The sequence below is a fragment of the Squalius cephalus genome, assembly GCF_949319135.1.
Source record: "Squalius cephalus genome assembly, chromosome: 9".
NCBI lineage: Eukaryota > Metazoa > Chordata > Actinopteri > Cypriniformes > Leuciscidae > Squalius > Squalius cephalus.
In genome coordinates, this window is record NC_137130.1 from 15,578,614 (window position 1) to 15,594,261 (window position 15,648).

Below are 15,648 nucleotides of genomic sequence, written 5' to 3' on the forward strand. Positions count from 1 at the left end.
CACCTGCTAAACAAAGTTTGTGTGTATTGTCTGTGGTAGATCACTAATGAGATTGAGCAGGAGGCAGCTGCTTTGCCTACACATCCTCTGGTTGAGCAGAGGGTGGAGCTGGCTTTGTTACTGACTGGAGAACCATGGAGTGAAGAGCTGTTCAACTCCACCAGCAGTGAGCATCGCAGACTCACTCAGCAGATCACAGAGAAGGTACGACAACACACACACTTACTTTATTTTTTACACTGATGTTATTTTTACGTTACTATATTGTTTTAGATTTGTAACAAAATGTGCTGCCTATATATGTCATTCTTCCAGATTTCCGCTGCTTTGGAGAAACTGACAGAATTCAAGAGTGTGTCAGTATTGAACATCAGGTGTGTTAGTGCATGTTTCATTCTGCTAGTTACAATAAATTGGCTCGAAAAAGTATTTGGACACTTAGTTCACACTTAAAAATGTATAAATATCATTGCATTAGATTAGAACATATGAAGGTATTTTAAGACAGATCAAGCACACTTTTCAAGCAAAAGAATTGTAAAAAAAGAATTGTAATAGATTTTAAATAAAACAATAGATACACTATATGAAATCCGTGCACCACTAATAGTTACGGTACACAATGCAAACCGATGAGAAGCGTTGTGGAAAATAATACTGTATATATATATATATAACGAGATATCCCAGGACTGAGTCAGTGCAGTAGTGATCCTGAGTTATCAAGGTCCTGCCCATACTCCCACTCCCGCAGACTCAATCACAAGCACAGCTGTCAATTATGAAGTTATACCCCATTTTTACAGCAACTAACTAAAACCAAACTTATTGGAAAAATGAACATGCATCTGTGAGAGAAAAACTACCTAAAATGACAGAAACCATATTTGGGAAAAAATTATTTAAATGTGTAATTGGATTTTTAGTTTGGCTCACATTCGAGGAGAGAGCAGGGTTTATGACCTATAATGCAGTTAGCCACCAGGGGGCGATCAAAATGATTTGGCTTCAGTTGTCAGGACTTGTATGGTACACTTAGGACAGACCCTCAACCCAACAGCAACTGGCAGTGTCACACCTAATTTACCCATAAGTGATCAAGGCCTTAGTGGGCACTCGTGCAATGTAAGAAATTATGTACATCTGAGTGAACAAGACAGATGGAGGTTAGCGAGGGAAGGGAATAAAAAGAGGACTTAAACGCAGCCCTGGAACATATCTATAGTTAATGTATGATTAGACAATATGCGTCATTAGCGTCTATCACCTGCTATAGTGGTAAGACTATTGTACTAAAAATATGACCTTTATCTTTTCTGTAGGCCACAGGTGGATCCCTCAAGGTAAATTACACTCGATTGTTTGCATGAATGCAGGTTAGTGAGTGAGAGAATGTATTTTTGCAGTCTTTCCTTGAGTTAGTATAAATAAGCTAGAATCATGTTTATAGTCATGCAATTACAATGGAAGTCTAAGGGGCAAGTCATTGTTTGTATATTAACATTAAAATACCCAATGTTTTGAAAATATAGCCACAAGACTTACAACTGATGATGTGAGACTATTGCAAAGTTATCCAAACTTTCAACTCATGTCATGATCATGTTCTGTCCCGTCTGCAGTGGGGATGAGACAGTACTGGTGGAATATGTTGTGTCCCTCCAGACCAACAGTGAAGTAATCAGCAGTCAGACGCTGGACTTCATTAATCTTCAATCCAACATGGTAGAGGGCACCTTTAGTTACTCAGAGGGGCCCACAGTCCAGTACACCATTATTGACCTCCACCCTGACATCACTGAGGCTCTGCATGGTACTGCTCTACCTGCTTGTAGCTACTAGTCTTCTACGGTACATCTCAGCAGTCTGTAATGGTGTAATATTTTCTTGTTGTCAGTGGAAACATTTCCAGAGGAAACCCATCCTGCCGAGGAGTCACCAGACCCTGACCACAAGGTGATTAAGATTTCTGTCGAGATGACAGTGAAGTTTGAAGTATACCATCTAAATATTTGCATATTCTTAAAATCTAAATTCTGATTCCTAGTATAGGAACACATTGCTAGGGTTTTTGATCTGGATGGTTTCTAGGTTATTGCAAAGTGATTACCTAAAGTAGGTGTTCTGGGATGTTTACTAGCCCAAGCACACTAGTACAAGCACACGCCCAAGTATATGGGATATTCTGGTCTGTAGATATGTATAATGTCCTTTAATGTAAGTCTATCACGCTAGACTTTACCTCTACTTAACAAGGCACACAATTTGAGGTATTATTCTTGTCTCATAGAACAAACAATTTGGTGTGAGTAACCTGCCAGAGTTTTCAAAAAACTCTAAGAATGGAATTGCAGGAACAGTAATAGTAATGAGCAAGCACCATCAATAACTTTCACAAAGACTGAGAGCCAGCTGTTTCATTTTGTTTATTGTCTAGGATGACATTTTATCAGTAGAAAAACCATCCGAGCTGCCTGGAGAAGTGGCAAAGGAGGTCTTTACAATTAGTGACCATTTGGATCCTACAATGTCAGAAGAGGAAGGTATGGGAGAGCAGGATGTCATACATTTAGATGAGACCACACAACCGCTTATAGACTATCCCAGCGGCAGTTTCTCAGAGGGTAAGAACCAACATTCACATGTACAATGATTTACAGCTGAAATAATGCACTTGGAGGGTCAGTATCCTGCAGGGTTTAGCTTCAACCTGCCCAACACCCCTTCCTAGAATCTTTCTGAAATCTGCAGGACAGTGGCCCTTCAGGAGCAGGATTGACACCCCTGATTTAAACCAATATGGTGGTGAAAGACTTGTGTCAAGATGCTTGTTTGTTCATCTTTTCAGATCTTAAAGACAAGGACTTGGTGTTACCGTTTTCCCCTAGCCAGACTCCTGCTGTGGAAGGTGAAGCAGTTGGTCCTGTTATCGATGCCAAGCAAGACAGTGACATCACAATGGATGACCTTGACCCCGCCTCTGGATTTGGTGTAATCGAAGAAAATTGGGTAACTGTCCTTCCTACTGAAGCTCAAGAGCCAGTTGGAGATACAGAAGTTGATGAGTTTTTGGTTAATGTAGATATGCCACAGAAAGAGGACTATGAATTCTCCACAATTACAACAGTGGTTGAAGAGGACCAGATTTTGCCTGAGGAAACCACAGAATTGATTACTGTTGAAGAAGGAGAAGATGAAAACCTACAACGTGGTAGTGATGCCCCTGCAATGCCACCAGTCAAGGTGGCTGAGGCAGAATCTACCCCACAACCTGAGGAAGACCTCATATTACCTGCAGAAGAAGAGAGGCAAGAGGAAGACAACAAGGAAGACATTTTTCTAACAGAAACACAAAACGATGAGGAAACTGAAGTTGCTGTGGTCACGAAGCAGAAATCAGAGGAGGCTGGAGAAGAGGAAGAATATGTTGACAGTCCCACAATGCCACATGAGAACAAAGATTTTGTACTAACGGATGTTTCAGCTACACAGTTTTCAAAGGAAGTTCTAAAAGATGAAGAGATCCTATTGGTCACCATTGAACCAGCAAACCCAGTTTACTCAACACCGCTTTCACCTGAAATAGAATCACCCTTCTCCCTCTTGACCATGAAGACCCCAGAAGAGGTGGAGTTGGGGCATAACTTAAATTCAGAGGTCATGACTACATCTCTGGATGTGATCGATAACAGAGAGGAAGAGGGTAGTGGTGTCCCTAGCGTCATTCAGGGCGATGAAGTTTCCAGCATTGCCTTGCCAACTAACCCTGGGCGGTCTTTGATAGTGTTTTTCAGTCTTCGTGTAACTAACATGATATTCTCTGAGGATTTGTTCAATAAGAGCTCTGCAGAGTACAAAGCCTTGGAGCAACGGTTCCTTGAACTGGTAGTGTACTTTCTCTAAAGTATATTTGTACATATTCTTTTCCCTTTCCTTTTCCTACCATCACTTGTTCTTTCTCTTCGCCCACATTCCCTGTCAGTTTTCCACTTATCAGTCCAAATCAAGAATTACCAATATTGCTCCTGGAGGGCCATCTTCCAGCAGAGTTTAGCTCCAGCCACAATTAAACAGACCTGGGGCTGGTTGCATAAACTGCCAAGATTAGTCTTACAAGTTAGTCATCAAATTTTTTTTCTTTAAAGGGGGGGTACAATGGTGTTTCATGTATTCAGAGTTGTTTACAGTGTTAAAGAGATAGATTCTCATGCTAAACATGGGCAAAGTTTTAAAAAAATATTTTGGACGAATAACGGAGAATTTCTATGCTGAAAATCTTACTTCCGGGTTGGTACAAGTTTCGGCTGGTTTTTTTTAGATCGTGGATCTAATGACGTAGATAAAAGTGGAACTCCTTATATGAGCATTTCTCTCGGAAAAGCTCGCCCGCGAGCACGTCGACTAGAGGAGAGCGAGACCGCGCACATCAACGCGCTTCAACAGGAAATCATCGGCAGCGCTGCATAGGATTTGTTCAAGAATGTCTCCAAAAAAGTGTGTATTTGGATGTGAGGGAAAGCTTACCGTGTCCAGCTTTCCAAAGAACCCAGTGTTACAGGAACAGTGGATGCAGTTTGTTTTTCCGGGGCAGCAACGGAGTGTAGGAAGTGCGGTTGTGTGTTCTGGCCATTTCAGTGACGAATGTTTTATTAACAAGGCTCAGGTCGACGCTGGATTTGCAAATCGTTTGCTATTAAAACGTGGAGCGGTCCCAGTTATAAAAGACCCCATTCATGTAAGTACAACTGGATCAGATTTCTGTCTTTTGCTGGAAATCAAGAACTACCGCTTGACTCTATAGCTCCGCCTCCAGGACCTCGGCTTTTTCCGGAGAGAATCGGAAAGCTGTATTTTTCTTTTCTAAATATAATAAAACTAAACACTTTTTTGAGATATTAAGGATGCACTACTACTCTATAGGTACTCAAGATTAACATGAGATTAGGTGAAACTGTGCATGTTATGTACCCTTTAAGACTGTTCATAAAAACGTAGATTGATCTAATTTGATACCGAAAAGTAAGACTTATTACCCTTAACTAACTGCTGTTGGTTATACTAGTTCTTAAGACACAGTCTTTACATAATGGCTATGTTTATGCAACTGGCCCCTGAACTTGTTAATCAAGGTCTTCAGGATCTTTAGAAACTTCCAGGCAGGTGTGTTGGAGCTAAACTCTGCAGGAAGGTGGCCCTCCAGGAGCAGGAATAGACATTCTTAATTCAGAATAAATTGTTCACTAATTTATATATACCAAGTCCTGGAGTGCCAGTTTCCTGCTGAGTTTTGCTTTAACACTAACCAAACAAGGCTAATCAAGGTGTCCAGAATTGCTTGCAAATTACACACAGGTGGGTTAGACTGCAATTGGTAATAAAGTCTGCAGGACACTGACCCTCCAGGACTGGAGTTGAAAAGGCCTATTTTATGTTTGTGAGTTTATGCACTTATTATTGGGATTTTATGTCCCTCAGTTGGTGCCATATCTGCAGTCAAACCTCAGTCACTTTGAAAACCTGGAGATCTTGAACTTCAGAAATGGAAGTATTGTGGTGAATAACCGCATGAAGTTTGGGAAGCCTGTTCCACGTGAAGTCAATGCTGCCGTTTACCTCATTCTTGAGGACTTTTGCAACACAGCTTACCAGACCATGAACCTCGCCATTGACAAATATTCTTTGGATGTTGAATCAGGTAAGACAAATTCAGAAAACTCTCACTTTGGAAATGCAGCCTGTGTATAATGTGTTCAGGTACCTCATCACATGCCACCTTTATGCAGCAGCTAATCAATGTGTGTGTATTGTTCTTTGTTTTTAGGGGAACTTGCAGACCCATGCAAGTTTCAGGCATGTAATGAGTTTGCAGAATGTACAGTGAACCGCTGGTCAGGTGAGGCTGAATGTGTGTGTAATGCTGGTTACTTCAGTGTGGATGGACTACCCTGCCAGAGCATCTGTGACCTTCAGCATGACTTCTGCCTGAATGATGGGAAATGTGATGTCATTCCAGGCCAAGGAGCCATCTGCAGGTATGTTTATTTAGATTATATAATGCTCAAGAAAGTTTTAATGAATTTATGCAAATTTATATATATATACTGTACAGTGAGGTCTATACTACCTGGAGAACAGCATTCTCATTCATCTTGAAGTACGTAGATGCTAGGCTGGCATTTTCTTAAGATGGGCCAAACTTGCCCATTGGCCTCGGTCCATCATCATGGCCACCTAATCATCCCCATATTCTGATTGGCTTAATCACTCTGTCTCCTCTCCACCAATAAGCTGGTGTGTGGTGGGCGTTCTGGCGCAATATGGCTGCCGTCGCATCATCCACGTGGATGCTGCACATTGGTGGTGGTTGAGGAGATTCCCCTTTCTATGTAAAGCGCTTTGAGTACCCAGAAAAGCGCTATATAAATGTAACAAATTATTATTATTATTATGTGTGTGTGTCTGCTCTGTAGATGCCGTGTGGGGGAAAACTGGTGGTACAGAGGGGAACATTGTGAAGAATATGTTTCTGAGCCACTCGTGGTTGGCATTGCCATAGCATCTGTTGCTGGGTTCCTGATGGTGGCATCAGGAGTAATCTTCTTCTTAGCAAGAACTCTGAGAGACCAGTATGACAGGGATGAGACGGAGGACCAAGTACGGTAAGACACATTCTCTATCACAGTCAATCTGGGGTGCGTTTCCCGAACAACGACGTAACTCACTGCTTAACTACCGTAGTACGATGCATCGTTGAAGAAACCAACTAGCTAGTAACGACTGTTTCACGAAACCATATTGTCGCAAATTGGTCGTTCAACCACAATGTCACGCAGGTGGTGGAGTAATAACTTTTTAATTAATCTGTTTGAGATCTAATTGATGCTAGATGTTTTGCTATAAATTACAGACATAGCATCTGAGGACTATTTCAAATTTTTCTCAGTTATTTTGCTTTATTTCCAGATTCAATCATAGGCTCATTCTTACGTAGTAAAGCATGTTCACACATGCGCACTATTCAAAAACCATGCTTTAAATCAATTGACAAATTAAAAATATGTAAATTATGTATTATAAATAAAAGATATAGATTGAACTGAATGTCAGCTTGTTTAGTTGACTTAAGATAAGGATTTATTGACTCCAGATGTCATGCAAACATGAAACTATGCTTCTAACCTCAGCTCGAGAGCTGTCATTCCAACCACACAACTTTGCGATGCAGTTAGCAAATGTTCGTTAGAACGATGTTTTCGGGAAACACAGACTCGTTGAACTATGCTGATATCGACGGAACTAGCGACCATAGTTGGCTAACGATGCTTTCGGGAAACGCACCCCTGGTAAATCGCAACTTCGTTCCAACTCACATACTTTCACTGTTCATTATAATATTCTTTCTATTATAGACTTTGTCTATAAGTGAACTTCAGTACATGAAAGCTTTACCTTAGAAGTCTGAGCCTTCAGAGCCAATCACCTGACAGTTCACCTGAGTTTGACCTTGAGTAAAGTAGCCTTGAACCTCTAGAAAGGTCCTATGTCACACATAAAAAATCACAATGAAAGCATGATATTTTCATTTCAATAAAAGCTAAATTAAACCATTAAATTGTAATGGTGATGAATGCGAACTTACAAATTGTTTAATGAAAAACAAGTATTTTAAAATAAAACTAAGTTTTAAATTTTACATTACACACTAAACCAAGTCAAATCTTGAAATCAATTATTTATTGAAATGATTATAAATGAGTCTGTTACATATACATTTAAAGTGCCCCATTATGCTTTTTCAACTATGCATTACCTTTCATGCAGTGTGTAATATAGCTGTTTGTTAAAGGTCTGCAAAGTTTTAAAGATCAAAGTGGATGACAAATAAATTTGCCTCTTATTTTCTTTTTTTATCTTTGATGCATGTAAATGTATTGTAGAAAACCTCCAAAAAAAGTGGCAGTTTTAAAATTAGCATAATTTTAAACTTTTCAAATGGCATAATAGGGGCACTTTAATGTTCTTTTTTCTCTCACTTAAATCTCTTTAATTACTGCATGTGCATTACCTAGGAAGAAGTTAACATCTCCAGTAATGCCATTATGAGATTTGCATTAATTCATCAACAAGGCTGATCTTTGATCCCTTGACCCTCTTTAGGCCATGACTTCTTACCCCTGTGGATTTAACAATGGCTGTTGCAACTTTGTGTGTGTGTGTATACATGTTTGTATGAAGGGGAGAGGACAGGCCACCGTTTATAGACACAGCCACTAAGTATAACCCCATGTTCGAGAGCGATTTAACGACAGGCTACAGCCATTACTACCAGCGGTACCCAGAGCCCCCAGTCCACAGCAGCGCCAGTGCTGAAGCATCCACTGACTTCAGCAGTGAAGAGATACGCCATATTTATGAGAACAGCGAACTCACCAAGGAGGTATGGGTCTGTGTGCATTAAAAAATATATATATATATATTATTTTTTTGAAAACTGTATGAGCAAGTGTGTGATGCCTGTTGTTTATGGAATTATCTCTTCCTGTCCATTTCGTAGGAGATTCAAGATCGCATACGCATCCTTGAACTCTACACGAGAGATCGTCAGTTTGCAGATTTTTTGCAGCAGCATCAAATGTAAGTATGTCTTATTCATAGAATATAGCTTTGCATATTTTCACCCCTCATGTTTTGTTTTTGTTTTATTTAATCAGAACAATGGATAATCGAAGAGAAAGTTCCTCAACATAGGACACATATGTCCAATATTCGGCTGGGTGCATGACATTTAAGGTGATAGCAATGTTATGAGAACAGCATGTTATTCTTTAACAGTTTGTGTCTCCAATGTTGCATCTAGTGTAAACATAAGTGGAACTTTTGGGCTTTTCGTCTCTTTAATCTATTATTTTATTCTAAAACCTTGTTTGTATTGATTTGCTTGTTGTGTTCCTCTTCCAGAAACTTGCCTTGTCTTTTGGGAAATGACCTCTCAGTGATTCCTGAGCAAAATCCTCTCTTTTTCCTCTTAGAGACTTTTGCCATCACAAATAAAAATGGTTAACTATAGATCTTTCTTAAAATAAGCTATTTTGTTGCTTTTATTATTATATTTTCCCTACTGTTAAACTGTTCCCTACTGTTAAACTGTCCCCTACTGTTTTTTTCTGTATTAGAACAAGATCGCAGTCACAGACAATGCCATTGGTTGAAATGTTTTGTTAGTGCCTTCTATTCTTATAGCTGTGGTCCGTCTCTCAGCCAGAGAAAAAGATCCCTGATGCATTTTTCTTGAAAATTACTTGAATCACAGACCATCAATGTTCTATTAGGCTACTTTTAGGGCATTAACTTTATTTTTTATTCTTTGGTACCTTTTATAGTTTCACTGCTTTTTAGAAATTTCAAGACAAAATAAACAGCTAATTTTAACGTTTATTTTACTGAATATTAAAAAATGTTTGAAAATTAACCGAAAACTTACAAAACAATAAAAAGTGGCCTCTAATAATGTGCCCATTTATGAAAGAAGAAAAAACGCTGCAAACTCCAAAATGTTATTTTGAAAAGTAGATTTGTCTCTTTAAATTTTTGAATTAAGATTGTGAGTATTAACAGGGGTTATAGTATTATTATGTAACAATAATATATATTATCATTGTTTTAACTGCCCTTAACGGAGTGGCTGCTTTAAGCCAAAATCCCTTTAAGGCAAGTCACTTCACTTGGCAGGCATATAGCAAACATCTTCGGGCAGCTATTTCCTATGTACAGTGTGTAATAGTCATATAAGTACAGTTCCTATATACTTGAATGAAGAAAGACCAAAATCTTCAAACATCTGTTTCAGAAACATATTTCAAATCAGCAATAAAATACAGCAGTGCTATCACAAATCTTGCTTCTTAAGCTCAAATCATGGCTCAATTGACAAAAAGGCTAGACTTCTACTGCTATTTAGTGTGGCAATTTCTCCCGTTCTTTTTTCAGTTTGTGGTCTGTCACCACCTCCTTGCAATAATGGCTGTTTTTAATTATTGACATTTGAATGTATTGTTTTTTTTTTACATTATTTACTGTATTTAAAGTTGTATCAGTTGGGATAGTTCAGAAACAAATGAAATTACTGTCATCTTTTAAATACATTTTACTCATGTAGGTAAATGATTTGACAAAAATTGTCATATTTGTGTGGATGATGCCTTTAAGAATTTTTGTGAGAATTAAATGTTGTTGCACTGAAGACTTTTATTTACAAGGTTTATTACAGGTGCTAAGTCATTTTTTACAGTATATGGTTTATTGCCATTTTGTCTCTGTGTGTTAATTTATTGTGCAGTGTGTGAACGATGTGATGTCTGTTCCTGAGTTGGCCTGCTGGTCTTCCACGTATCACAGCTAATTTAGGAGTACAGAGAGCTCACTACAATTAGTCAAAGCTGAGATTACAGCCCAGATTACAGGGAATTACTGTACCTGCAGCCTATGCTGTAAACACGGAGATCTGACTATGTTTGTTTGTCTATTATACCATGAAAATGTTTACTAAATGGCTCTTACTACATAGTGAGGTCTAGTCTTAGACAGACTGCATATGTGCAATATAGGCTATATCATGTGTGTTTGGAATGGCATGAGGCAGTTTTGGGTGAATTGATCGTTTAATGAAAATGAAAAGACCTCCTGAGTCACATACTTCATTTTGTTGATTTTATGAGAAACAAATGGAGACCAATGTGGTAATGTGTAACACATGAAAGGCATAATTATGCATAATTTATTTGTTAATGTAAAGAGAACATGAGAAAGGGCTACAATCAGAACCAGACTGGGTGCTTGAGCCACAGAGAAATTGGCTTTTTTTCCCCTCTCTACAATATCAGTAGTGAAAGAGATCTGATGGTCCAGTGATTTTTGTCAACATGTCAAGTTTAATTGAATAACTTGCAGTTGCTCTTCAGAATTTAATCTCTAGAGGGCGTTGTTTGGGTTTTACTATTTCAAAGTGCTCAATGGATCACACACTACATGATCAAGTGGCTGTTGTAAAATTCCTATGCTGCTCTATTTTAGGTTCTGCATTGGCTATGAGAGAGTGTTTACACTCTATTGATGTTGCAAGTAGTGATGGGAGAAACTAAGCTTTTTGAATCTCTAATTCAATTGAAGCATCACCCTGGTTCCCTACACAAAAACCCAATAGGATTTTTTCATTGGCTTTAGGATTAGTGCACTAAATAAGGTCTGTGACTAACAAAAGCTTATGGTTCTTACACTATTTGTTCATCTTTATAATCTTCACAAATGAACACAACTTTAATGAATTATGAAGCATAAATCTGTATATCAAAAGCTAAACGTAGGCTACCATGGTCACGTGACTTCAACGTCACCATCAATAAGCTTCTGACAGATATTTTAGGTTTTGTTTAAAAACATTTTCCATTAAAATTCGAGTTATAATAATTTGCAAGAGATCAAACTGACCCAAGATCAGTTAAAACCGTTAAAACCATTAGACAATCTTTCGGGGTTCACCAGATTTAGCGCCCTCTAGTGGTGAATCAGCTGATTTTTTTAAACATTTGTTTTATTTTTTATTGAAGAAGTACATGGGACAAACGTTTCGAAACAATAGTAATGAAGCCTCATTTGCTGAAATCACTTAACGTTGTGATTTTGTAATTACCGTAATTACGAGAAGACAACGTGACGTTCTGATGGTCTCTAAACGGAGCTGTTCGTGTCCTGGAAATTATGCGTTTCCATGGCAATACTACCAACGCCAAAATGAATCTGCAGCTGTCAGGTGGTACAAGTCGGAGCTCTCAGAAAATTAAGGGTTTAATTACAAGTTTAAAGGGATAGTTCAGGATTTTAGACATGAATCTCTATAGCTTCCCCATAAGCAGTGTGGTGCATTGACCATGACTTACCCCCGACAGCGTCCTGTGAGCCGAGCTCCGGTCCAGTTTTGGTCAAGATGAAATTAGTCCGGCAAGATTGCTGGGGTCACGGCAATAAAGCTTTTTTCTTCTCAAATCAATATGTGTTCAAAAGAGTGATATATTTGCGTCACTAAAACGTTGTCTATGGAGAGGTCAGACCTCGTAATGGCTTGGCACTATTTTCTCCCCTGTCATATCACTGCGCGCTGCCGCTACCTACAGCCAGCTGCGAGCTGCGCAGGCGCACACCACTTTTTCAGTTGTTCGGCAGTGTTTACGTGCTCAGAACAGCTACACGAACGAGCTAACATAGCTACTCACCAAGAGCGATCAGTTTGTACAAGCTCCAGCTTCAACTTGTTCAACTTCTCTGTCCATCCTCTCTCTTTCTGTCCTTTCTAACTCCATCTGGCGTAACTCGTCATCTGTGTATTCAGGTTCGTAAAGATATCCTTTTGGCTGTGTGTCGAAAAGTCAATGTTGTCATCGTCGCTGCTGTAGTCAGACATGTTATCGTTCTCTTTACGAGCTGTAAACAAAGTGACACGTGCGCGGCTCCCAGCTGGCTGTAGGTAGCGGCAGCGCGCAGTGATATGACGGGGAAGAAAATAGTGCCAAGCCATTACGAGGTCTGACCTCTCCATAGACAGCGGTTTTGTGCTGCAAATATATCACTCTTTTGAACACATATTGATTTGAGAAGAAAAAAGCTTTATTGCCGTGACCCCAGCAAACTTGCCGGACTAATTTCATCTTGACCAAAACTGGACCGGAGCTCGGCTCACAGGACGCTGTCGGGGGTAAGTCATGGTCAATGCACCACACTGCTTATGGGGAAGCTATAGAGATTCATGTCTAAAATCCTGAACTATCCCTTTAATGCGGCCTTCACATGCTATCAGGAATTTCGGTCACACTTTAGATTAGAGTCCAGCAATTCTCACTATAACTTTTGCCTCAATAAACTCCTAATTAGGCTACTGCTTATGAATAGTTAGGTAGTTGTTAAGGGGGTGGTTCAGGATTTTGGACATCGGACCTTATTTCTAAGTTAGCCTGGGTGTTATTTATCAGTGGAGACAGTTTTCAAAAATTTTCACCCAGTCCTCCCAGTTGCATAGTTCGCCGGTGCTAGGCTAGCGCGAGTCAACGGTAACTGCTAGCCTGCCATTAAAACAGTTTTACCCACTCCACACAGTACACCAAAAGCAAATAAATTATAACGCCAGACTATCGATGTAAATGTCTGTTGAGAGAATAATGTTAGAAATCAAACTACTCTTGCATCTCAAAGATCGCATTACATTTACAGGAACTAGTTTCTCAGCAGCGGCGTAATTTTACTTTGCTCCGGTTAGTACTGCGCCGAAAAGTAAACACAGAACAGAAGCGCACTACAGTCAGGATGTCTAGCTAGCTATTAGTAGTCTCGGTTGCCTAGGTAACTTAATATCACTGTAGACTGTGCTAATAAATACAGGGAACAAAGTATAACTATTACAATGCAATGAAAGGTTAGTTTGATTTCTAACATTATTCTCTCAACAGACATTTACATCGATAGTCTGGCGTTATAATTTATTTGCTTTTGGTGTACTGTGGAGTGGGTAAAACTGTTTTAATGGCAGGCTAGCAGTTACCGTTGACTCGCGCTAGCCTAGCACCGGCGAACTATGCAACTGGGAGGACTGGGTGAAAATTTTTGAAAACTGTCTCCACTGATAAATAACACCCAGGCTAACTTGGAAATGAGGTCCGATGCCTTTAAGTTTAGGTAGGTCTATTGAGTAGGATTAAGATGTTGAATAATGTCATGCAGAATAAGGAATGCTTTATAGTACCAATAAACAGCCAATATCCTAGTAATATGCATGCTAATAAGCAACTAGTTATGTAGTAAACTAGTAAAATGAAGAAACAAAATAAGTGGTTGTAACGAAGGTAGGCATGTTGTTGTTGGAAGAAGGAGGCGGGAACCGGCGAACATTAACAATAATGGGCTAATCATAAAATAAATAAATTCAGAACAAAACGAAATACAAATTCGTATTACAGAATCAAATCTTAAATTGAGTTAGGATTTCTTATCCCATCTTACAAAATCTCATTTTATCTGTAGTTAGGAAATCTTAAACCCCTCCATCGAGTTCGGTAATCAACTCTCAGGTCTGTTAGCCTACCAAGCAACCCACGACACACAAACAGCTGCTGTGTGAAGTAAAACGGACAAACTCTAGAGATTAAAATGAAAATACAAAATAAGTGGTTGTAACAAAGGTATGTTGTTGTGGGAAGAGGGAGATGGAGCACACACATAAACTTAACAAAACATAACATAAATAGTCCAGGCCTGGTCCTCTCTCGTCGCTCCAAGATAAGATTTTGCACTTAAGAAATGTAATTCTGTAATAGCTTTTGTCCTAAATGAGGTCCTAACTGAATTTGCCATTGTTATCAAACAGATAAAATAAGATTCTAAAGTTAGGATCTTTCTGTAATATGCCCCCAGGAGTCTAAATTGAAGTGTAATCAGTTGACAGAGAGTTTACTAAAGACAAAGTTCTCCACACTTCCAGAGGCCGTGGAAAATAAGAGGATCCAGCCTTGAACTAACTTGGTGATACAGAAACACTAGTCATATGGATTATGAGTTGACATAATTTCTACAGGTTCTGATATAGATTAACAGTGCAGATTATTCTAGCAGCATCCAAACTTATTTATTCTGTTCTTTATGGAAATTAGGTCATTATCTTTGAGAATTCTTAAAGAATTACACATGCTATATGCGTAATATGTGTTACGCCGCCTTACATTGTAGTGCAGAAATGTATTGTCAACTTCTGTGATTTATCAATAAAATAGCTTAGAAAATGAAAAGTTCTAGCATATATTTCGTATATATTTATATATACAAATAAGCTGTTATGTAGGACAGTAGGAGCAATAGCCTTGTGGGCAGCATTGTGTCATATGCGGGAACCCGCATTTGAGTGATAGCTCAAGGTTCAGGCTTATTTGTTCAATAATGACTTCATCAGCGACTAGTCGACTCCGACTCGATTTTAATCACATAAATGTCAACTTAAAAAAATGACCATCATGACCTTAACACAGTTGTCTTTACATTTTTCATACAGATATCAAAAGAACGTAGCCTACAGCAGAATACAGTATACAGACTACAGAATAAGAATAAAGTTAAATTAATTATTTACAAAACAAGTAGCCTACTACATACTCTCTGAAATCTGGGCTGAATGAGTAAACACTATTACTTCGTTCGTGACATCGGTCAGACCCTCAGTCACCTCTCACTGGTTTTGAGAAAACTATCGCTGCATCCGAAATCGAATACTTCCCTATATGTTATGCGAAAAACTGTAGCTGAATAGTCCCCAAATGACCTACTGCTTCTGCCGAGATTCTGAAGTGTGTATTAGATGGACACTTTACTATCCTGTGAAGCCACTGGAGGGGATTTATGAATGGAAGTGAAGTGACGCAACTGATGCTTGGTAGGTCACATGATTAATAGCCTACTATAAAGTGCATAGTTTTTTTAACGGTAGAGAAGTAAATTCAGATTTTGGACGCAACGTTTGATTTCTAATTCAGTATAATTCTAAAAGAGGGAATGTAAATTCACCCCCTTCACTATACTTGAATGGATTTGTTTAATAAAATAACGGCAACACATAAT

The 15,648-nt window shown here is 38.9% G+C and overlaps 2 protein-coding genes across 2 annotated transcripts in view; both read left to right on the forward strand.

The window, feature by feature from the left end:
- The window catches only part of impg2a (interphotoreceptor matrix proteoglycan 2a), a 14,585-nt gene extending 4,281 nt beyond the window's left edge, over positions 1-10,304 (forward strand). The window contains exons 8-21 of the mRNA XM_079881259.1: positions 40-204; positions 316-374; positions 1,323-1,343; positions 1,623-1,813; positions 1,898-1,956; positions 2,438-2,624; positions 2,849-3,885; positions 5,476-5,695; positions 5,822-6,032; positions 6,471-6,659; positions 8,236-8,437; positions 8,555-8,634; positions 8,712-8,790; positions 8,959-10,304. Of these exons, the coding sequence (XP_079737385.1) occupies positions 40-204; positions 316-374; positions 1,323-1,343; positions 1,623-1,813; positions 1,898-1,956; positions 2,438-2,624; positions 2,849-3,885; positions 5,476-5,695; positions 5,822-6,032; positions 6,471-6,659; positions 8,236-8,437; positions 8,555-8,634; positions 8,712-8,748 (2,658 nt within the window). The 3' untranslated portion in view covers positions 8,749-8,790; positions 8,959-10,304. The remainder of the gene's footprint in view (positions 1-39; positions 205-315; positions 375-1,322; positions 1,344-1,622; positions 1,814-1,897; positions 1,957-2,437; positions 2,625-2,848; positions 3,886-5,475; positions 5,696-5,821; positions 6,033-6,470; positions 6,660-8,235; positions 8,438-8,554; positions 8,635-8,711; positions 8,791-8,958) is intronic.
- Positions 1-15,648, forward strand: part of abi3bpa (ABI family, member 3 (NESH) binding protein a) — a 66,410-nt gene that overhangs the window by 20,815 nt on the left and 29,947 nt on the right. The gene's annotated exons all lie outside the window — the stretch shown is intronic.